The 23,380-nt window shown below is 36.0% G+C and overlaps 1 protein-coding gene across 8 annotated transcripts in view; it reads left to right on the top strand.

The window, feature by feature from the left end:
- Positions 1-23,380, top strand: part of ERCC6L2 (ERCC excision repair 6 like 2) — a 58,385-nt gene that overhangs the window by 22,075 nt on the left and 12,930 nt on the right. For 2 of the 8 annotated variants that reach the window (XM_075079871.1, XM_075079872.1), the window contains exons 10-17: positions 1,839-1,910; positions 2,994-3,139; positions 8,880-8,975; positions 10,403-10,502; positions 13,408-13,560; positions 14,671-14,751; positions 16,478-17,666; positions 18,398-18,552. In XM_075079871.1, coding sequence (XP_074935972.1) covers positions 1,839-1,910; positions 2,994-3,139; positions 8,880-8,975; positions 10,403-10,502; positions 13,408-13,560; positions 14,671-14,751; positions 16,478-17,666; positions 18,398-18,552 — 1,992 coding nt within the window. Of the gene's footprint in view, positions 1-1,838; positions 1,911-2,993; positions 3,140-8,879; positions 8,976-10,402; positions 10,503-11,454; positions 11,586-13,407; positions 13,567-14,670; positions 14,752-16,477; positions 17,667-18,397; positions 18,553-22,140; positions 22,222-23,380 lie in introns of those variants that run through there. The other 6 variants (XM_075079873.1, XR_012658123.1, XR_012658122.1 and 3 more) reach the window with 6 other exon arrangements.

The following is a 23,380-nucleotide window of genomic DNA, read 5'->3' as shown; positions in this document are numbered from 1 at the left end:
GCTATTAAATGTCTGGGCATTTTGAAATAACTTTTTTTTTAAACTCATAGTATTTCCACAGACATCAATTTATGGAGTTTTGGAATGCTGATCTTCATTACTATAAATGTCTTGGGAATAACTATATTGGATTGATTTATTTATACTTCAATTATCACTATTTCAGTAGCAAAATGAGAGTCTCTCGGATCCCCTTGCAGATAATAGTAACTTCCACTATTAATCATAGCCCTAACCCAGGTAGGCATGGTTTTGAAGGCTAAAAACACTCTAGGCTAGCTTGGACATCAGTGTACAAACAAGGTATTCTCACATGTAAGAGGTAAAATTTCATCACAGTCAGACAACTCACAATGCGTAGTAATGGGGAGATATGCATTTAAATCCATGTGGACTCTTACAAAGAGGTGTTACTTTTGCTTGAGTATGATCAAGTATTTCTTTTGCAGACTAACAACTTTCAGAATAATACTCTGGTGTGCAAGCATAGAATTTATTTCTTTTTGGTACAAAACCATTCATTACTTCTTCCTGCTAATCAGAGATGTTCTTTACTCCAGAATATATAAAATCCTAATGGGTGTGACATTGATCCATTTTATTTAAACAGACTGGGTGGATTTGTTTGTGTGTTCTCCTATAGGAAATTAATTATTTGACCTATACTGTACTCTTATAATAACAACAGTAATACAGTAGCCACATTCTTTCTATTTTAAAGGCATCACTGTTTCTTTTCTGTTTCTTAATGTAGATAAATGAAATGCAAATATAGGTCATTTAGCTCTTGTTAAATTACCTGATGTGGATTTTTTTCCCTGGTAAAATAAATCCTGGTTTACATGTTTGTTGTACAATGAAACAAAGCAAAAATTACCTTATTTGTACCTTGTTTTCACTTGTAACTATCTGGCTAATACATACAAAAGGGCTTATAAGTGATGTAGATTTTATATTCTGGATATTATCTAGAACTATAAATTTAATATAAACATTCCTCACAAGCTGGTTGTCAAAGATCTGTTAGGCTTTTAGTGACATCAGTGTCGATTAAGAGTTTATGTATTTATCACTGAACAAACAAAATTGTTAAATACTTATTGCCCAGTGGGAGAAAGCTACAGTCATGGTACAGAAAATTCCTCTTTCCCCTTTGTGTATTGCTTCTGCATGGTACTCTGGAGCTGCCATTGCCAGATGTGGATATGCTTCTCTTGAAAATAACAGTATCACTATTATACACAAGGCTCTGGATTATTTGCTTCCCTACCAGAAGAACATTGTGTGTGGGCGGATTATTGGCATTTCAAGGTCCGTGCAGTCTGGGAAGCTGGATCCTACTGTAAACACAGCAACAGACAAGAGTGAGAGCAGGGAGGGGCATACATCTCACTGATTATTTTAAGAAGACAAGTTCCAAGAATTTCTGAACTCATATGTAGTACAGAAAACTTAAGCAGACCTTCCTGTTTTCGGAGGAAATTGTGTGCATTTGCCAAAGGCAAAAATTCACAAGGTGAGCTAGCACATGAGATAAGTAACGTTTTGTTGCCATCCATGCACTGACAACAAATAGCTTCAGAATTCACATGTTAGTGGTATGATTGCCTTTTTATAGCAGGATTTTCATGTAGATCACTGAAAAATTGCATAGGCCCAGCATCTCCATTACCTTTGGTGCATTTGTTTTCTTAGTAATGTTTTTTGTTACACCTCTGCTTGGCTTTCAAATAACTAATTACAGTGTAGCCCGTTCAAAGCCTGAAAACACAAGTAAGTGTTTGTGAGAAGACCTGTAGATAAAATGTCTTCATTTGTATTCTGTGGTTTGTTTACAGGTCCTTCAACAGCTTTTAAATCACTTCAGAAAAAACAAGGATAAAGTTCTTCTTTTCTCCTTTTCCACAAAGGTGAGCTCCATGTGATTTTTTGTCAATTAACTACCGCAGTAGGTTCTGAAGCATCAAGCACTGAAGTGACAGCTGTCAACCACATTTCCTTTCTCTCCATACTATGGGAAATAATGATGAGAAGGATACTGTGCCATACTCCAGAAGCATGTTGAAACCTTATGTTATCTCATGATAAAAATGGTGATGGCAAAACAGATGTAACACTCTGCTGCCTTCCTAAGAGCTTTCTAAAGTTATTACATTACTTCAGGTATAGATGGCTCGTACTGAGTTCAGCTGTGATGTCTTGCATTAGGGCAGTGCCATGGCAAAATATTTCTGAAGGGTACAACCTTTGTGTTAGCACTGGAAGTAGTTATATTTCCTCTGTTCTACTGGCTTTTGACCATCACCAGTGATGAAACTTCAACCTTGAGATGTATTACACAAGTTGGTTTGAACCAAAAACAGTGTTTAACTGGAGGAAGAGATGTACACACACATCGCTTTCAAGGGACTTGCTCCTTGATTCTTCTTGTTGGGAAGTAACGTGTTTCTTGAAATGGTGCAAACTGTAATGTGGTTTTCTTACACGAATATTTGTAATGCTAGCATTAAAAAGTATTAAAAAATAAAAGTGTGAATGACAGTTCAGAGTCTTTAATAATTTTGTGGCTTTAAGGCAGACTGCAGATGTAGTAGTAAAATGCTCATGTGTCTTAGGTTATGTTCACAGTGTTCAAGACCAAACTGACTGCTGGTTACTGCAGGCCATTGTAACTTGCTAAAATGGTAGAAAACTGTTTAAGTTGCCTTCCTGTGTATTGAGTTGAACTGACTCGGCATCACTTAGGGGTGGGACAGGCAGCAAAGGCTGGAGGACTGAGCGAGACCATGGCACACCAACATTAATTGCCTTGAGTGCTGTAGAATCACAGCTAGAGTATTGAGGATGTTGATACCAAAATGATGATGATTTACTTTTCTTTTCAATGCTTGATCTATTGAAAATATATTTCAGAAACATGGCCTCTGTGATTGTTTCATTAAAAAGATGATAGTAAGCACTTAACTTTTTTTTTTTTCCCCCCACCCACCCAGTTGCTGGATGTGCTTGAACAATACTGTATGGCATCTGGGCTAGATTACCGAAGACTTGATGGAAATACAAAATCAGAAGATAGGATCAGAATTGTAAGAGAGTTCAACAGCATTCAAGAAATTAACATATGTCTTGTATCTACAATGTAAGAAAATTTAACTTGTGTGTTTCACTCGGCCCTTCTAGTGTTTAGTAAATAGGTTACTTTGCATTTTATTTGATAAGCTTGTGAGGGAATACTTTTTTAGGTTGTTCTCTTGTCTGTTAGTAAATATAGACTCACTGCTGTGGACTGAAGCTTCTTAAAATATCTGAAGACTTTCTCCTTTCCCCTCTAATCTGTTCTGAGGATTGCTAAGATCTGAAACAAGCAGGTCTTCTGAATACTAGTTTTAAATTTCCACTTGCTGTAGGAGTGAGGAAATGTGAAATGCTATATTGAACTGAAAAATTGTCTCTTAGTGTTACTGTAATTTATTAACCACATTAATTAACGTATGTCTGGTTAAAATACTTCAGACAATCCTTGATTGTCTTTCAAAAAATGTATTTTCCTATTAGATCTGCTTATCATTTTATGGTGGATAGTGATTCTTTTGAAATAGAGAAGTGTGTTCAACTAAAACCAATGAAGAAAATATGACCATTCTTTTCTCTTCTTGTCTCTTATTTTATTTTTTAATTCTGGTTACTTTCATGTTCATCTTGGATAAAGTTTGTTACCAGGCAAGGGCAGAAAGCAAACAAAGAGAAACTTTCATCTTCCTGCCCATTGGAAAACTCAGTGAAACTCGATGAAAGTCACTTTGGTCCTTCTTTACTGAAAATGTGCATGTTGGAATTTGATAGGAGGATCCACACTACCTCTGCTTAATTAGAAGTTAGATGTAATCTTAAAGGCTGTTAAAAGTGCATGTCAGAACTGTCTTAAGATACTCTGGTGCATGTGGGCAGGGTTGTGAAGAGATTTGTTTTGTTGGTCATGCACATGTGTTCATAATCTCCATCAGCTGTAGAACCTGGCCACCAGGTTCCCTGAGACCTTCATGGGTCCATATTCTTTGTCCCTGAAGACAACAGGGAATTACTGTATCTGTAGCATTAGGAAGGACTTCCTAGTTCGTGCGTCTGTCAGCCTAGTGTAGTTGAACAGTTACAAGTTTTTTGGTTCTCTTCCATTAATTTATACAGAAATAAAAATGAAGGTTGAGTAAGCAGAGATGGACTTCTCTCTGCTATTACAGCTTGTGAATATGGAGGTTGGTGAGCTTTCCATGCCTGCTGGTGGTGCTCAAGATGAGAGTCTGATTCTGTTTTTCCTAGTGTTTCTCATTGTACTGAGTATATGGAAGGAACAAACAATGACGGAATTGCAGTCAATATAACCAGTCTTCACTAAGAAAAACAGAAGGTGCAATTCTTTGTGTAGTTTATCACAGGTAACAAAAAGTAATCACCTTGCTTGCTTGATATACAATAACGGAAGCAGCTTTGATTTCCGAAGGATTACGAAATTAGAACATGATTTATCCCAGGTCTATTCTACAAGAGATTCATCCTTACTCCTACTCAGATTTCAGGCAGCAAGACTTCACAGTATATTCTTTATTTCTCAACACATAGTAAGTTGACAGAATTGGGTCACACTCTGCTGCCCATACTTTCTTGCAAAGTTTTTGGCCAACTGTTCTGTGTAGTCAACTTGCACGTGTTCTGGAAGTCCCATTGCTTGAAGAGCTGAGTGTTGATTTTCACAGAAAATACTTGCATAGTCTTTTGGCTGCAAAAATTGATTTTGCAAAGGATGAATTCTCTGTTTAGTGATCTTGAGTCTGCCATTATATTCCACTGGCACAGCTAATAACTAACTCTAAACAGGAAGCTCCAATCTATAAATTAGTGAGTTACAGTCAAGACAGTGGTGATGACTTCACTGTTAAATTTACCGTGTTCCTGTTTTATATTCTGGATTTCTTTTATACTGGCAAAATGCCATTTATGTTTGAAATTGCCTATGTATAGCCCACAGACGTTTGGAAATCCTGATTTTAATTGGTGAGTTTTTTGAGAAATAGGGCCTTAAGCAATAAAGTAAAACCAAAAACAACAAAATCTGTCTATATCTATATAGATATAGATACCTGAAGTCTTGCAGTTGATGTTAGTATCAAACATAGTCATACAGGTATCCATAATGCTTTTATGGATAGCTATGATTAATAGAACTATATGGATAAATAGATTTTATGGTTGTTGAGAGAAAATATGATTGATTTCTTCAGAGCTTGTGAATTCCATCAAACCAATAGGTATAGATTATGAATTTCAGCCTTGAACTTTTTGGAAAAAAAAAGGTATACAACTGTTGAAACTTCTAAGGCTCATAAAGTAAAGTCTGTTTCAGAATGCTTTGGTCCTGTGCTGGTGTTGCTGGGAAAATATATAAATATTTGGAAGAAAGAAAGGGGATTTTTGATCATGTTTATAAACATTAAAATAATGGGTGGAGTTGCTGTAACTTGATAGGAAAATGTTAGAGCTTGAGACTCCGTTGATGCCGCTTAGCCTGGAGAAGGGAAAGGCTGTATGGACAATACTGAAGTGTTCTGGAAGAAATATAGCAGCAAGTGTTCCCACTGTTAAAGCTAGATCACTGTTCTCTGCGTTTTCAATGCTAGTCTTTCTCTAGATTAATTCCTTCAGAAGAATTATAAATGAAAATCTGTTTCTACTTCTCAGTGTTCTTTAATAGTAAAGAGAAATGCTTAAATAATGAATAGGTAATGATTACAGAAATTTCTAGACAGTTTATCATGAAAGGTTACAAAATGCACTTCCATTCTACCTGCAGCATCCTCAATTACTGTCCATTACTGGACTGCTGTCCATTAGTTTGCACTTTTTCAGGTCTTCATTTAACTTGAATTCTTCAACTGTGTTGTAAATAATTTTTAATATGTATGTGATCACACTCAATTCTCAGCCACAAGATCTCACTGAAACAGTGAACTAACACACAATAAAAATCTTACCTCAGTAAATAAAATAATGTAGTTACAGCTTTCATGTTAGATTTCCTGATGCCATACTGTTTTGTAATTTCTGAACATTGTGTTATTAAGTTGTCAGTGACAGGATATAAAACCAAGCCATTTACTTAACACAGTGTACAGTTTTAAATAAGGTGATCTTTTTGAAAACCTTCTTGTAACAGAACTGTTATGAGACATTTCATACAGGGCTCTTCATTTGAGCTGTGTTATAGTAATTTGCATGGACCATCTTACAATAATGACTTTAACCACTGGTTAAAATGGCATATAAAATGGAAAATACCGTTCACAATGCACAAACTAACTACTGCGTTCATTGTGTTCATGAAGGATATAGGAGCCCTTCTTTTTCTGTTTTGGAGTATCTGAATTTTTGTGGCATACCTAAAAATATTGAAGGGTAAAATCCTTATATAGCTAAGTGTCCTGTTTAGTTCATTTTCATAGTCAGAATGTTTTACTGACACTAAGGCTTTGCACTAAGGTTTAATTCATATTTCAGTTCCAAATACTGCAGGTTTTTTTTATGAGAAAGCAGTTGGAAAAACATGTTGACTTATGTTTCAGCCTGACTGCAGGGTTGGTTTGGTAAGATGAGGGGATGAATTCTGTCCTCACTAAAAAGAAATACACCGAAATTCCAAATACAGTAAGGTATTCTGAAAAATACAAAGACTTTTATTCAGCATTTCAAACTTTGAGAGCGCTCATCCTCCGGAAAGCTCCGTTAATATTGGCAGGTTCCCACATCCTCTCCCTTTCCAGATTTAACTAACGCAACACCACACCACACCTGGAAGGAAGAGGCCACAACTGTATTTACGTTAATAAGGATTCCATGAAGACCAAACAGTGGTGGGGCTCCACAAGCTTTTGGTTTCTGTCTCCATTTATTCACATCTCTGGAAACTTTACCTTTCCCACTGCTTTAAACCACCTGAATATAAAGCAATCTATTAAAACCCCGGTGCTTGGTAAATTAAATGGGGTTGACTTTTTCAATTTTGTGGTACCTCATTCAGACAAAAACACACCTGAAATTAGTGCTTTCTATGTCAATGTAAAGAACTGTTTTAAAAGTTAAATTAATAATAGTATTTGGCATGTGCTTGTATAGGAACTTTTCTCTCTTTGTAGGAATGTTGGCTGAGCCACTTGAAAATAATTTTCAGTATTTGCTTGTTTTGCAGCTGGGTGAGAAGTGGCATTTTCCTCACTTTTGTTCATTTCAAATCACCCAGCTTGTGCACATGCCAAACTCCAAGTAACTGAGCAGTTTTGTTAGCTTCAGCAAGGGCATTAGTTAGCTATCTCAGGTTAAGCATATGCTCAAATCCTTCTTTTCTGGCTTGCAGGGTTTACCCAAAAGCATAGTACAGCTGTTCAATGTTTAAGACAATGTAACTGGTACCCCTATGACTCCTTACCCTGACAGCAGACAATTTTCTTACAGTGATTTTTCCATGTAATGACAGGTATGAATGTACTGATCTGCAGCTGTGTGGGCAACTATATTTTTAACAGCTGACTTACATACTATACAAATGTACTTGTGACAGTTGTTAATTGGTATAGATATGACTTACCCTAGGCTGACCATTTTAGTGGAAGCTGCATAGCATTATTGTCAAAACTATATTCTAGGATTAGAGGAAGTAAAATTCAATGCAGACTTCTTATTTAAACTATAGTTTTCTTGCCTCTATAATGTTAACTGGCATAAAAGTGGTTATGAATTTCAGCATACTGAAATTGGGGGAGCTGGCCTGTGTAGGCTTAGTGAGTATGAAGTAGCAATCAGGACTTTTACTATAGTAAGGTAATAGCAGTTGGTTGTGACCCAACCAGTCATACAGTTTGTAATCTTACTGCTACTTAGGTGAGACGACTGTGTTTCACAGCAGTGGTTATTGAATTACTTGGTACTTATTGACACAACAGTAAGAAAAAGCTGTACCTCACTATTTTCAGAATCTCTGTTGTTCTCTTTTTTAAGTTGCGGTAGAGTACGCTAGAGCAAGAGCAAGTGTAAGGTCCTGCACCTGCGGAGGAACAACCCCACGCACCAGTACAGGTTGGGGAATGACCTGCTGCAAAGCAGATCTGCTGAGAAGGACCTGGGAGTGCTGGTGGGCAGCAAGGTGACCCTGAGCCAGCACTGTGCCCTTGTGGCCAAGACCAACAGTGTCCTGGGGTGCATTAAAAGGAGTGTGGCCAGCAGGTCGAGGGAGGTTATCCTCCCCCTATATTCTGCCCTAGTGAGGCCACATCTGGAGTACTGCATCCAGTTCTGGGCTCCCCAGTTCAAGAAAGATGGTACTACTGAAGAGAGTCCAGCGGAGAGCTAGCAATATGATGAGGGGACTGGAGCATCTCCCTTATGAGGAAAAGCTGAGAGAGCTGGGGAATCTTATCGATGCTTATAAGTATCTAAAGGGTAGGTGTTACGAGGATGGGACCGGCTTCTTTTCAGTGATGTCCAGCAACAGGCCAAGGGGCAATGGGCACAAACTGGAACACAGGAAGTTCTGTATGAATATGAAGGATCACCTCTTTCCTGTGAGGGTGCCGGAGCAGTGGAACAGGCTGCCCAGAGAGGTTGTGGAGTCTCCTTCTCTGGAAATATTCAAAACCCTCCTGGTCGCAGTCCTGTGCCCCCTGCTGTAGGTGTCCCTGCTCAAGCAGGAGGATTGGACAAGATGATCTCCAGAGATCCCTTCTAACCCCTACCATTCTGTGATTCTGTGATATGGACCTAATACACTAAAGAAAAATCTGTTCTGTTTTTATTACTGTCAAATAGTTCTGGTTTTTTCATTTTTATGTTTTTAGGGCTGGTGGACTGGGTCTTAATTTTGTTGGTGCCAATATTGTTATACTATTTGATCCTACATGGAACCCAGCAAATGATCTTCAAGCTATTGACAGGTATGCTCTCAAAATACAGAACTTGATCCATGTTGTACTCTCCTTTTGCTTTGATCCTGTAATCTAGTAGTCCAACTAAACTTTCCAAAGGGAAGAAATTTTTTACATAGTCTTAGCCACAAGACAGTAAGTAATGTCTAGATAAATTATTTTTTAGCTTTGTTCTTGTTTTTAACCCTGAATTTTACTACTTATTTTCCCTTTTATTTTTGTGGCATGTGATGGTGGGCTCATTTTATTAAAATAAACAAACAGGACCAAAAAAAAAAAACCTCACCCAAACATAGTTACTGTAACTTTTTGTGATCTCTAGAACAAGTGCATGTGTGTATAGCTGGATGGCATTTCTCCTGTGTTTGTCAGGACAGAGTATGTGGTAATTGACCATTGTTCAAGTGATATTTTAGATTCCAGAATCCTTAAAGAAAAACATATATGTTCTTTTCTGCTTCCCTTGGGAAGAATAGTGTCTTTTCAGCACTCATTTCCATCTCTGATATTATGCCATTGGAGGATTTCTGGGAATCTGGATTTTTCTTTCAAGGCTTTTGGACCATAGGATGTTCCCCTAGGAATTAAGGGAACTAAGACTTTTGAATAGCTGAAGTAAAGAATATTGGAAGCCTTCAAAATTCAGTAGCGTTATGTATTTTCATAAGCAGAAATTAACTGGTTCCTGTTTTTCCATCCAATTATGTAATTCCATTTTAAGGGTCTTTTTAACTTCTAAGAGGTGTTTATGTGCACCAGTTCTAAACATGTATCAGAAATGTGTATTGTTGAAAGGGGCTGTATTTATAAAGAATTCTTGTAAGACAACATGCAGCCTCTCTTGCAGAATACAACCTATTGGAAGTCTCAGAATTTGCCATTTAGATAGAACACTGCCTGTTCGTTAGTTGTTTTTATTACGTTGTAACTTGCAAAGTGCTTTATAAAGTTAAGAAAGAACAGGCTGCCCCAAATAATCCATGATCTAACTCTTATATAATGCAAGTAGGAGAATATCTTGTGCAAGAGCAGATGGAGACGGGGTGGGGTGGGGGGGAAACCACTGACAAAACATAGCGGAAGATGTGTTTTCAGGACAGATGGGAGACAGGCCTTGTGATATAAATTGAGAAGAAAGCCTTTTCTACTGGATAGGCCTGGTGAACAAACTTGGAAATCTAAGGATAAAGGAAAAGGGAATGACATACTGAGGAAAATTTGGAGAAGTGGGCAACCCGCCCCCCCCAAAAAAAAGATCCAAACAAAAAAAGAAAACACCCAAAACCCAATAAAACTGGCCAGCTCATAAATGATTTAGAGTACTCCTGTTTTATTGGAATGTTTTTTAAAATTTTGTTTTACTACTCTAAAGACCTCTCTTTTATTATTTTACTGATTAAAAAAATATGTTCTTTAATATGCTACTGTCCTTGCAGAGCTTATAGGATTGGCCAATATAAAGATGTTAAAGTGTTTAGATTGATATCCTTGGGAACTGTGGAGGAGATGATGTACTTGCGACAAGTTTATAAACAGGTAAAGTTCACAAACTATTTTAGTTGGGAGCTCTTTTTAGCAGTTTCAATGACTGAAAGCTAAGCTAGCCTATAGCAAAATTATAGTTTACCTTTGTTTTATAGTATATGCTGTTACCTTAATTTATTAAGCAGCTATCTAATTTAGCAGTTGTCAAAGAACAAAACAGAATGGTATTTGTATTCAAGTTTTTCTGCAACTTTTGACAGTTTAATTATGCAATAACATTAAACAGATTATACAGATAACTATTTTATTCAAAAACTTGTAGAATATACCTGTCACAGTTGTAGTTAGTATCTGCAGCAGTCTGATTCAGGCAGCTTTTTCTTTTGAAAGGTTGGAGAAAGAGCAAAAACCTTGCTGGTGCTATAGACAAAAAGCAAAAAGACATTGCTACTCTCCTGCCCTTGAAACTTGCATATAAAAGGTGGGGGAAACAGCTTGTAGTTGCAGCTGTTATCAAGTTAAGAATTGATGTTGTCTACCAGAATACTCAGCCTGAAACAATTGCTCTCTCTAAATTTTGCTGCTTGCATTTGTAATTTTAAAAACCTAAGAGTGGGAAAAACAAAGTGCGTAGTTTGGGGAGCACATAATCTAGCAACTGTTTCCTGGTGAAATCAGAATTAAAACAAAGTAATCAAACTCAAACATTAACAACAAAATTCAGGCTGCAGAATAATGGGAAACTAGATGAAATATGAACATGTTTTTCTTAGCAAAAGTTGCAAGTTAAGAAATAAGATGATTGGCTTTAAGGTACTGACAGTGTAGGCATATAAACTTGGAGAAAGGAAGAAAATCAGTGAGATACACTTGTCCTGAAGAATGCATTGCATAGAAAAGGCAAAGTAGGTCACCTCAGTGAGCAAATGATGCCATGTATTAAAGAAAGCTTTATGAAACTTCATGGATTAACCTAAGAATTTCAATTCTTTGCCATAAATAGGGAAAATTTGGTTGAGACTTCAATAACAAGCACACTCTTGTAGCCCGGCTATTTACAAGGAGGAGGTTGGAGGCGGAGTGAGTGGGAAATGCAGTAACAGACAGATTGTCATTGTCCTCATACAGATTTAAGTAAGTGGCAAATAAGAATAAAGTTCTAAGATCAAGTATTTGGACACTGATTTCACAGCGCAGATAGTCTGAAACTCCACAGCTGGGTGATCAAATCTTGAGCTACTCTCAGTAATGTGTATGGCTTGCTTTAAAATGTTACTTTCAAAAGTGTAACAACTTTATCTTGCTTAAATTCAATGTTTTGTAGAAGCCAAAAAATAATTGGAGGTCCATTCAATTTTGACAAAATTGTCTAAATAAAAAAAGAAACTTGTTAAGAAGAAATTAAAAGTAATAGGTGATGTGCTCACAGGTAACTGGGCAACTTCCATAGACTGTATCAGAAGCTCAGAATGAGAGACATTGTACTAATAGTTGAAATCATACACTAATGAGGCAAGTTAAATATAAAACACAGTAAGTTCAAAAACTACTTTTGAGGGATGGTGGTCTAAAAAGATACAAGCTAAAAATTTAGTTTTCTAACACATCAGGAGCAGGAACTGTATTGCTCTACGGGCATTACTTTAAGTTGACTTGTGTTTTTCAAGTTGACTAAGGAGCAATAAACAGAGTAATTGTAAATCTGGAATTTTTGTTTGTTTGGTTTTTTAGTCTACACTTGGATTACATGCCCTGATATTGATGGAGCAGTTAGGAAATTGTCAGTAAGTTGTGAATAAAATGCCTGTATCTATTATTGAAAATTCAGAAGAGATGAGTACACGTAGACGTGTGGCTTTCTGTGAACTATACAAATGTGCTCTGAGAGCTAAACGTCATCCATCCTTTTCATGAAATTAAGTTATGTGAAAATGCTTTATCATGTTTGTAGTGTATTCTTACTGAGAGATCTATTTGATTTTAAAATTGCTGAATTTTTTTAATGGGTGTTGTTTGGTTGTCTGAACTAGCCCTATGTGATTGAAGAATCTGATATAAATAAAATTGAAATCTAACATAATATACACCTGAATAACTTAGACATGTATTCTGAAGTATACTTTTGTAAATGCCATGCATAATTCAAGAAAGAGTAAACTATGCTTAGCTAAAGTTAAAATAGAATTTGACTGTATAGTTACTGGCCTACATAATTCAAAAGATGAGCTATCTAGGAAAATGTCTGTTCAGTGCTAGGACTAGAAGTGAGTAGAACTGAAGAAGTAACTACCAATTGCTTAGAGACAGTTGCAAAAAATATTACAGGTCTGGTATCCATAAAACCATGGTTTTGACATTCTTCCACTTAGTCAAATATAACAATTATGTAAGTATTGAAAATTTGCGGTCACTGGAATGCAGCTAAACCTGCCTGTCTTCAAAAGTGTTCTAATTCTGCCTGACAAACTATTTACTTGTCTTTCCTTTTCACCTGGAAGATTTTTCAAGTCACTTTTGTTCAGTCTACTTAGCAAGAGTGCATAATAATTAAAATATTCGGAGAGCAGTAGGAGCAATCTTGTGGCTTTTATTTAGTCCTTACAAAGTAAGCATGCAATGCAAAGGATTATGGAAAAATATTAAGAAATTAGTACTAGATGAGCAGTCAAGATATAGACGACTGTCTGTTGTGTGTATAAGGGGTATCTGATATTAGACAACAGTGAAGAAAAAGACTTGAAATATTTTTTTTTCTTAATTCAGTAAAACCAAGCACGTTCATATTATACCACAATCTATTATACCAACATCTGCCAGGGAAATTAAAACAAAATATCCTCCCTTAGGAATTTCTGCTTGCTCCAACTAAAGCTGTGTATATAATGTGGATGCCAGGAAATTCTGACATGTTGTTGGAGCAAACACTTCTGAAATCTCTTGTGTTGTTCTGTTACAGCAACTTCACTGTGCGGTGGTTGGAAGTGAAAATGCCAAGCGGTATTTTGAGGCAGTACAAGGATCAAAGGAACATCAAGGAGAGCTTTTTGGGATCCATAACCTTTTCAGACTTAGGACTCATGGGTCCTGTCTTACCAAAGACATCCTGGAGGTGTGAAGTCCTACCCTTTTACTTCTGATATTAGTTTTACATTTTTCCTTTCCTCATGAGATGATTCCATTTACAATTATGACAAAATACTTTATAAAACAGACAAACTTAAACAGTACCTCTCTATGCTGTGCCTTAAATGAAATAGGCATGCTAATTTCTTGCTCTGATGTAGACCAGATAAATCTCCTTAGATCAGACAAAAATTGCAAAAAGTTAGGATTATAATTTCCAAAAGTTTTCTAATATATTTCTTTTCCTAATGAAAACCCCGTAACTTATTTTTGTGATACTTTCACATATTGTCAACTTTGCTTACAGATACCTTTTAGTCATCAATAGCTTGACAGTGACCTTCTAAGCCAGAATTCTGATCATAAAAATATTTTTATGATCATAGTAACTTTTGTATAGCACATTTTGAGATGTCAGAAAATGTTCAATAAATTTTATGCTGGATTTAAAATCGTTACAAGGTGGAATTAAATAACTGAGGCTTCATATTTTAAGATTTATTTCTCAGTTACTCTAAAAAGACTGTTGGCACAATTCCATAGCATATAGGGCACACTGGTTTTAAGTGTATGCAGTATTATACCTTTTTCTATCTAGCATGTTTGCTGCAGCTAACTTATGTCTTTGAATTTATTGCAGCTTTATTCTATGTTTCTTTCCGTCCTTCCCAGCGTTTTGTTGTTTTGCCTATACCAGGGCGAAGCTGGGGTATGTGATACAGCAGTATAAAGTTAGCATAGCCAAAAGAATAATGTGGTGTAAGAACACATGCTTTGGGAATATGAAGCTCAAAAGTTGTCTAAATTAAATCTAAATTAAAACATGGTGTGTAATACGAACATTGTAGCAGGTTTTCTGCTTTGGAAAAAAGTTCAAAATTATTAAAACAGTGTATGTGTAAGATCTTCCCAATTCATGCAGCATGCTACTTTTCCTGCACGTTATGGGTTAGATCAAAGAGCACAAATTGCCAAAATTTAAGTCTTAGTCTGGACTTTGCTTGTAGCTCTGTAGAAATAAAGAAAACCTAATTTTTTTTGCCTGTGTTAATTTGGACAGATACAGTTTTTATCTATATGTTCTTGATTGTTTTAGAGGGAAGGGCGAGTAGAAGCAGGAGTCATGACAGCAACTACATGGCTCAAGGAAGAGTCTCCTCCATGCGGCTCAGAAAAGGTGAGGTGTCTTTGTGGACTACAGACCAGAGCATGACATTCCCTCTAATTCCTGATACAACAGTGGCGTGTGAACAGCGTGTTTTTAAGCTGGTAATGCTTTTACCCTAGATTGCACTTGCCACCTGTTATTGTCTGCTTGCTCTTAGTTTTACATATTATAAAGCATTAGATAATGTCACGCAGTCTGTATTTAAAGTGGAATATGCTGAACATCTGGTAATAGGGTATTCTATGACTTTTACAACACCTGGTATAGTCAGTCTGAATGAAGGTATTGCTAACATGGTGTTATTACAGAACGACATTTAATGAAGCACTCCTTTGTAGTGTCTTAAGAGTGACAGCCTTACAATATGACAGCCTTCTGATCAAGAAGCCAGTTGAGAACCTAACACCTACTGTTGTTTAGAAGATTTTGGTTAGGGAATTGTGGAAAGTTGTACAATTGGTTTTGAGGTTTGAAAGCTTGCTTTGGGCTTTGTGGACGTCTGTGAAAGACGTGGGCTATTTAGTTGATGTAATCACATAATCAGACAGACCCACCAAATCAGTGGTCTGTTCAATGCTAGCTTCTTGTTGTTTGGTTTTGGGGATTTTTGTTTTGTTGCTTTTTTTTTTTCCTCTTAATAACTTATCTAATAATTTTCTCCTGAAACAAGATCATATCCCCCCCTCTTCCCCCTCCCCACCCCCCACCTCCCCGCCCCGTAAAGGCTGTGTTTAATGGCAGCATTTTTGTTAATGCTTTTGACTGAACGCTGTGTTCAGATGATTTGAGAAACAGACAACTAATTCTTATGATACGGCCCCTTAGCATGAAAATATCATTATATTAGATCACAGTGAATGGTACTGAAAATCATCTACTCCCTTATGCTTTTTGGAGATTTCTGTGGGTAAAGGTCACTATTCATTTAAATCAGAATGCCATCAGGCTGGTCATACCCTCACATTGCTAGTACATCACTGTATGGTCATGATCTCACAGTGGATTTTCTGACAAATAGTAACTTTTGTAGCTTGTGTTAAATGCTTTTTGATAAGCAGTGTGATATCAGGATTAAGATATCAATTTTAAAAATTCACGTACGAAAGTTTAGTATTTATGCTTCTAACCTTACATACTATCATAATTCTTATCTCAGTAGTACCTGGTTTTGCAGTTGTATTCTGGACTTCTGTACCTCCAAAATGTTTTTAGGGTTGCCTGAAGGTAATTTTTATTTGATTATAGTAGGCCTCAACTAATGTTAAGAGCAGAAGGTTATGTACCGTAGCTTGTTACCCCCCATGTACAAGGATGTTGGCCACTGCTGGGAGATCATATTTTTTATGAATATCAATCATTACACGCTATTAAGGTTTGAATCATGAAGTTGCTTTTCAAACTACTTTTGAAAGATTAAAAGTTGCACCAAGATCAGTATAAACTGAGGGTGGATTGTGAAGACATAGGTTGTTTTAGCAGTGTGCTGCACATAGTCTCGTATTTTTTTTTGTTATTTTCATTGTTCTACTAAAAAATCTGTTCTGGCAAAGCCTTTCATATAATTTCTTTATGATTTATTTTGTATTTGTTTTCTATTTGTGTGTTGTAGTACTACTTTGTATATTTTTTTGTTGAGTAACGTAGTGAAAATCACCTTTTTACAGCACTTTGGAATTAGGTGTGCTCCACGTTTATGTTTTTAAATACCTTTATTGTAAATTACTTTTATTTTTAGTATGAACAACTAGACCGTAAAGAAGATAGAGGTTCCAGAGGCACTCAAGCACAATTTAAGAGAGAAGAAACGGGTTTTTGTGACGACTTTAGTGATGATGATATTCTGGAAACTTCTGTGAAAAAATGTGACAGAAGGAAGCCTTGCAACGCAAGTAATTTAATGGTAACAAAGGGACAGCTTTCCTTAATGCAGTGTGGATTCTCTAAGTTGTTGCAGAGAGAAATTGAAACTGCCAAAGAAGAGTATAATAATTATAACTCTCATAATGCAAATTCTGATGATCAGACTACAAGAACAAATGTAAATAGCAAGCATAGTGATTTTCAGAAATGTCAAAGCCACGTGCATGTTTTGGAACATGGGAAAGCTGCTCAGTCACCAGACAGAACTGATAAGCAAGGTACTCATAGTACAGACTGGCTTGTTTTATCAGGCTCTGAGGAGGAAGGGGACAGAGAAAGTGAGGATCAATGCATTTCAAAGCGAAGTGATGTAGTCATTGAAACTGAATGTAGTTCTGAAGAGAATGATGATGTCATCTTTCCTACCCAAGTTCCAGCATACCAGCAGCCAATTAATAAAAACGTTGAAGTTTACAGGTCGGCATCTGAAAATTGTGAAGAGTTAGCTAAACAAAAAGATGGGTTGGTACTTAAGGGAGAGAGTAGGCAACTTGGATTCCACAGCACTGAGTCACATTTCAGCAAAGTCATGTCTTTTGAAGACATCAAGAACAGCACAAAAGATTTGAAAGGGGCAAGTGACATAAGTGATGAGTCTGATGATATTGAAACATCCCATAATTCTGAATCAAGAAAGCTAACAACTGCCACCTTTCCAGAGAGGAAAGAAAGGCACGCCCCTAACAATGGATTAGATAGCATCTCCAAATCTCTGCTACAATCAAAGAAACCCAACAGAAAAGAAAAGGGAAGTAATTCTCAGAATATAGATGAATTTTCATCCTCTGAAGATAACTTACCAGTTGAGAAAACTCATGCCAGAAAGCAAACCTATAAAAGACAGAGAGGCAGAGTTCAGTTTGGGTCCAAAATGCTTCATCCTGTTCAAGACGCCTCTGCTGCACAAATGAAGTCAAGCAATTATGCTGTGCGTAGAACTCCTACAAGTAAAATTCAGTTTGAGCATCAAGAGGAAATAGTGGAATCAATGGACAGATATTTAGGTAACTAGTCAATTTCTTTGAGTTTATTTCAGCTAAAGCAGTAACATATGTTTTATTTGTCATTGTTGGCATGTTTTAGGTGCTTCCTGCTATGCCTGTTTTTGTTAAAAGGTAGTAATAAATGCTTTGCTAAATTATTTAGTAGTGTCTTTCTGCATCTCTCTTTTTACCTATTAGCCTTACCTTCCTGTCTTCTGAGGTGAGGTTGCTTTGTATTATTTCATTAAAAACTTACTGTCTGTTGAAAGATACTAAGACCAAAATTTTATTAAGAATTCACTAACCTAAATATTAGAACTGTAAAACCTTAAGTCTTGACAGGGGTGTTAAGGTTTTGGGTTGGGTTTTTTTTTTCATGTACATATGTTTTTATTTATGTGATTTAGGAGTTTGAAATACCACGTAGAAGATTTGATTCTGTTAGAGACTCAACTTTAAATGTTAATTTTGCAGCTGTTAAATCATAGATGCTTTGAAACTTCCCCTTTGTGCATCTAAAAAAAAACCCACACTGAAATGGAAGCAGGATTAAACTGTCTGGGTAAATCTGAATAAGTCGAATGACTGTTGTTAATTTCGTAGAGCTGAGAAATGGTGCTGAGTGAAATCATAACAAATTTTACAACTTTCATGTAAAAATTTTTAAAAATTACAGTATCCTTAAGTTGCAACTATCTGTGTTCAGGGTTTTGGAATAAATCTTTGACTACATCTTTCCCCTAATATATCAGATGGTGTTCAAGAAGTGGCATATATTCATTCAAATCAGAATGTGGTTGGATCTAGCAAGGCTGAGAATCGCTTGAGCCGGTGGGCAGTGCGAGACGTATTTGAGTTGAAGCAGTTTTCCCAGCTCCCTGCTAATGTAGCAGTCTGTAGTGCCAAGGTAAAGAGAAATGTTTATGAAACGTTGTTTTTACTGTTTTCATCCTCATTTTTCATCTTAAAAAGCTCTAACAAACTTGTTTTCCTGTTAATGGCCACCATGAATGATCAAAGCCACTGAGGATGGGAGGAGGAGGTGGCTCAAACAGAGGTCTAATAAATTACTTTCATGTTTTGTTTTTGGCTTTTTTTTTTTGTTAAATTGGCCAGCTCTGAAAGAGTTGGGAATTAAGCAGCAGAGCACCCTCTGTGGGATTTTTCTGAGATAAATGGTAAGATTAAAGATTGGGTGCTTGAAATCACATTCTGTGCCATGTTTTTCTGATTTGATGCTTGAAAAAACTTCAGTTTGTCCTGGATCCAGTTAACAAAAATACAGTTGCCCCACAGTATATTCTGGAATCTTTATGGCGTAGAAAGTCAAACATAAATCAGTTTGCAGATTTTGGGGGTTTTTTTGGGGATGTACACATGCAGTTGCTATAACAAGTTAATGGTCATTATTGTCTATGCTTAATGTCTGAAATGTAAAACAAGTTTACTGGGAATGCTTGTTTGCAGAAACAGATACGTTTGGGGTGTTTTTTTGTCATTCATCTTGGTTAATTACATTTGGAATACATAAAAATCTGGAATAAATTCAGGTACAGCTTCCAGGGTTTTGTTCTTATTACATAGTGGTTTTAATCTAGTCTGATTATCTGGACACTTTGTTGTTTGCCTTGTAATAAACATTTACCATTTCCTAGGCTGATTCTTAAGATAAACCACAAGCATAGAATAAATAATTGGTGAATGTGCAGTTTAGTCTTTGCAGACATACTAGCAATCACTACAGAAATTGTAGACGGGAGAAGACTCTGTCATTCTTGGGTGTCGAACATCCGCAGTGGCTAAAAGAGTTTCTTCCAGTGTTGTTGATTAAGCCATTAACAGGGATGCCAAAGAATTTTTGCACTGGGAATATCAAACCAGGCCAACCAGTAAAAGTGAGGCCTTTTCAATTCTAACACATTTGCATTAGAATATCCCTTATTAACTGAAAAGTTAGTCAAAAATACTCAAGAATACTGTAGAAAGGTCCTTATTTAATGGCAATGGCCGGTATTATTAAAACTAAATATAAATGAAAGAAAACTTAGAAGACACTACTTTGAATAAATGTCCTTTGATCAAATGTTCAAAACTAGTTTGTGGGAGCCATTTGTATTGCTCATGTAACTTACTTCTCATTATTTAGTTTGTGTGATTGCACCTATTACAAGTTAACCTATCTTGATTAACTTGTCAGTCAGTTTTTCTAAGGTATCTATTTTTCACTCAGAAGCAACAGTAATATCAATTGTCTTGGAGATTTATGCTGGAAGAAAAGCATCAATAATTTGGAGAAGGCTGCCTCTTCCTTTGCTTCCTCATCTTTCTTTGACATAGAGGCACTAATTTAGAAATAATCCCTAGATGGCTGCCTATTTTTAAATGTGGAACTTTGAATTTTTTGTGCTCAGCTTAAAAAAAGAGCTGCCAGAGCTTCATAACAACTTTGAAATATGATCTACTTACAATGTTACTGCTACTATTTTCCCTTCATTTTATTTTAAAAGGCATTCAATGAAAAACATGGTCATTGTTGCTTTTCTGACCATCAGTCTTTGCTCGTCAGTTTTTACTTATTTGCCATCAGTTTAAGCTTGGACATTCACTGTCAGAGCAACTAATTGTGTTACCAAAAAATGCTGATTTGAAATTAAGTTTAATAAAGTTTTTCAGCAGATTAAAGTAGCATTATGTATTATATTAAAAATACAGCTGAACAGTTTGAATTTCCATCATTATTTTTCGTAAATAATTTTATAGTATTAAGTACTGGAGTGTTAATAGTAGCCTGATAGTTACTGAAAGAAAACCAAAACTTCTGTCAGCTGAAACTTCTCACTGATGTTGCTTTCTAGCACCATTGTTCTAACTGTTTCTCAGAAATTGTGTAGTCATTTCTGTTCACTCTGGGTATCGATCACATTCTTAATTAAAAGCTTTTCTTACAGTGTACTTATATTGAAGCTTTATTTGATAGCATTATGAAGGCTCATGATAATGCCCTGAGAATAATTTCATCCTTTTTAAGGACATTTAATCAATTTGTCTTATTTTTAAGTAGGATTGATCTTAAGTAGGAAAGGATCTCTTCCTTTCATTTCATAGATAAGTCTTTTTGGGGACAAAAGTAAAATATCCTTTATGCTGTTCAGTTCACCTATGCTAAGTCGATCTTCCTGCTTTGCAATTTTGCTTTGCAATCTGTCTCTAATAATGCATTTCTAACTTCATAAGGGTAAAATACATTTTTCAATAAATTACTAATATCTCTGGGAAAGGGATGGAAGAACACTTAGAATAATTTGTTAGTTTTTATTGAAGTGAATGAGTCATAAGCTGGGAAATACAGCTTTTCCTACAAATCTTGACTGATGACTGAGTGAAACATTTCTGCTTCCTACTTACATATGAATCTGGAATGACAGGTGTAATAATGTTATAATTAATAAGCAAAAAGAAATAATAAGAAAAAGTAATCAATTAAAATAACCTCTTCTAAGAACATTGACATTTCGCTGAATATGAGTAACAGCAAAAAATAGTTGCTGGAAAGCAGTATACAAGAAGTTGTCTTCCTGGTTTTCTACCTGCAGTGGGTAAAAGGAGTATAAATTAGGGGTTTTTTTAGCCTGTCCTTCATTGCTGAAGTGTGGAGACTAATGTAGTTGCTTGAGTTGTATAAACTGCTTGAAAGTGGAGCAGACTGCAAAACCTATGAGAGCTCTTCCATCAGAGTGAGAGAGGTTTCATGGGAAGATGATCCTTGAGAGCCAAGGTAGAAGGGATGGGAGGCAGGGAGTTCTGTTCCTCAAAAGAGAACATTGAAGGTATGTAGAACATCTCATTTAAGAACATAAGTAACAAATAAGTAAACTTGGATTTAAGTTGGTTATTAAAAGTATAAGATTTAAACTTCGGGATAACAAAAGATGTTCATCTTGTTGATAGTCTCTTTCCTTAATGTGACTAGAGAGGGTGTATGTTAGGTCTGGACTGTTGGCACTAATGTAATTCACAGTCAAATATCCCTTAACCTTTTAAACTGTATGTTTCAGTCAATCATTTTTTTTAGTCCAGTAATAAGTAGTCAGTCTGTCCGTAGTTTTTCCTGTGCTAGTATTAATATACCCAGCTACCTTTGCTCTGAAGTAATAGAATGTATTATTTTAACCTGCTATTGTTCTGTACCATTAAAGGCTTTAAGGGAACAAAATCTTGGTTCTAGTTTCTACAAGAAATAGATTTTACTGTTGTTTCTTCTGTTCTTGCTTGCTTTGTGCTCCAGGTTCTGTAACAGTCCTGGTACATGGCTTCAAGACTGTCTTTGACTCTACTTTCTCCCAAGGTGGTAGGCAGTGCAGGCATACTTTATTTTTGTTTGTTTTAAAAGGAATTATGTAAATTGACTACTTTAGCTAGAATGTTCGTCTTTATGATACTGAATGTTTATTTAGTGTGTGTTTCCATAAATTCTATATGACTATCGAAAATATAGCAATCAGAGTATGACGTTTGCCATCAAGAAATTAGAACAGAACATCGTGAGAGCTCTCCCACAACTTACAAGCTGTGAAAGGTGAGATAAAAAACTAACAGTAGTAAAAGTAACAGTATAAATTATGCATTAATTACAAGCAAAAGAATAAATCATATTTTGGTTGAATATCGTTACTCAAAATAAGTCCAGCATCTGAATTAAAGAAAGATAACTGTTTGAAGATAGATTGTTTATTACAACAGTAGGATCAAACAAATGTGACAGGTTTTATTGCATGATCCTGAAAAAAAGTAAAATAAATTGTGGGTTTGAGAATATATTCCCTTCATCACAGAAGTCTATGGGATTGCATAAAAGTGGAAGAAGATTCTATAGCTGCAGGTGATTTGGAGTATCATTGTAAATGGAGAGATGCTGTTGTCTTGTTATAGAGGGAGCTTTCATAGTTATCTACAGCAGTGGATATCTGCTTATACGTTATTTTGCAAGTATAATCAGGAAGGTACTTAAAAGACGAACAGTTTTTTCAGATAGACATGGGACTTACATACTTAGTATTCTACACTTAAGGGATATCTAGAATGACAGTAAAAATACTTTCATTTACTACCAACAGTTCCTGAATTTCATCCTGTGTCTGAAAATTTTCCACATTGATGACAACTCACAGTGTAAGATCAATGTAGATTTTTGAGAAGAAAGGGCAGAAGAACAGGATGATAATTGTCCCTCAAACAGTTGATGTTTCTGGTAGTGTTGCTTATGTGAAAAGCACTGAAGTGTCAATAATTAGAGGTGTTTAAGTGCCTCAGTAATCAAAACAAGGCCATGGATTTTTGTTACATGCAGAGGTGTGGCAGACAGCTGTTACTGAATAAATTTTGGAGATACAGATTACACATCTCAACTTCCTCTGTAGTTCTGAAAATTTATGGTACATCCTAGAACCTAAGTGTCTCAAAGCAGGCAAATGTCTCTTTATGTCTGGCTATTTGTAATCTTTCATAGCAAGTCATAAGTGTTAAGGCAGACATTATGGTCAGTTCTGTGATACCTTGATGCAGGGATAATCACACAATGCTTCAGTAGTCTAAACAACTAAGGATAGAAAATGCTTAACATTTAGCGTGGCAGATACCCACTCCATTAAAAATTACTCAGAGCTGGTCTCTGGTGCTTCTTTATGTATGTGAGTGCAAAATACACTTGGTCTGCTATTTCATGGAAGAACATTAAT

Source organism: Phalacrocorax aristotelis, chromosome Z, assembly GCF_949628215.1.
Source record: "Phalacrocorax aristotelis chromosome Z, bGulAri2.1, whole genome shotgun sequence".
NCBI classification, from domain to species: Eukaryota; Metazoa; Chordata; class Aves; order Suliformes; family Phalacrocoracidae; genus Phalacrocorax; species Phalacrocorax aristotelis.
The sequence above is the reverse complement of the archived record's forward strand: the minus strand, read 5'-3'. Positions and strand labels throughout refer to the sequence as shown.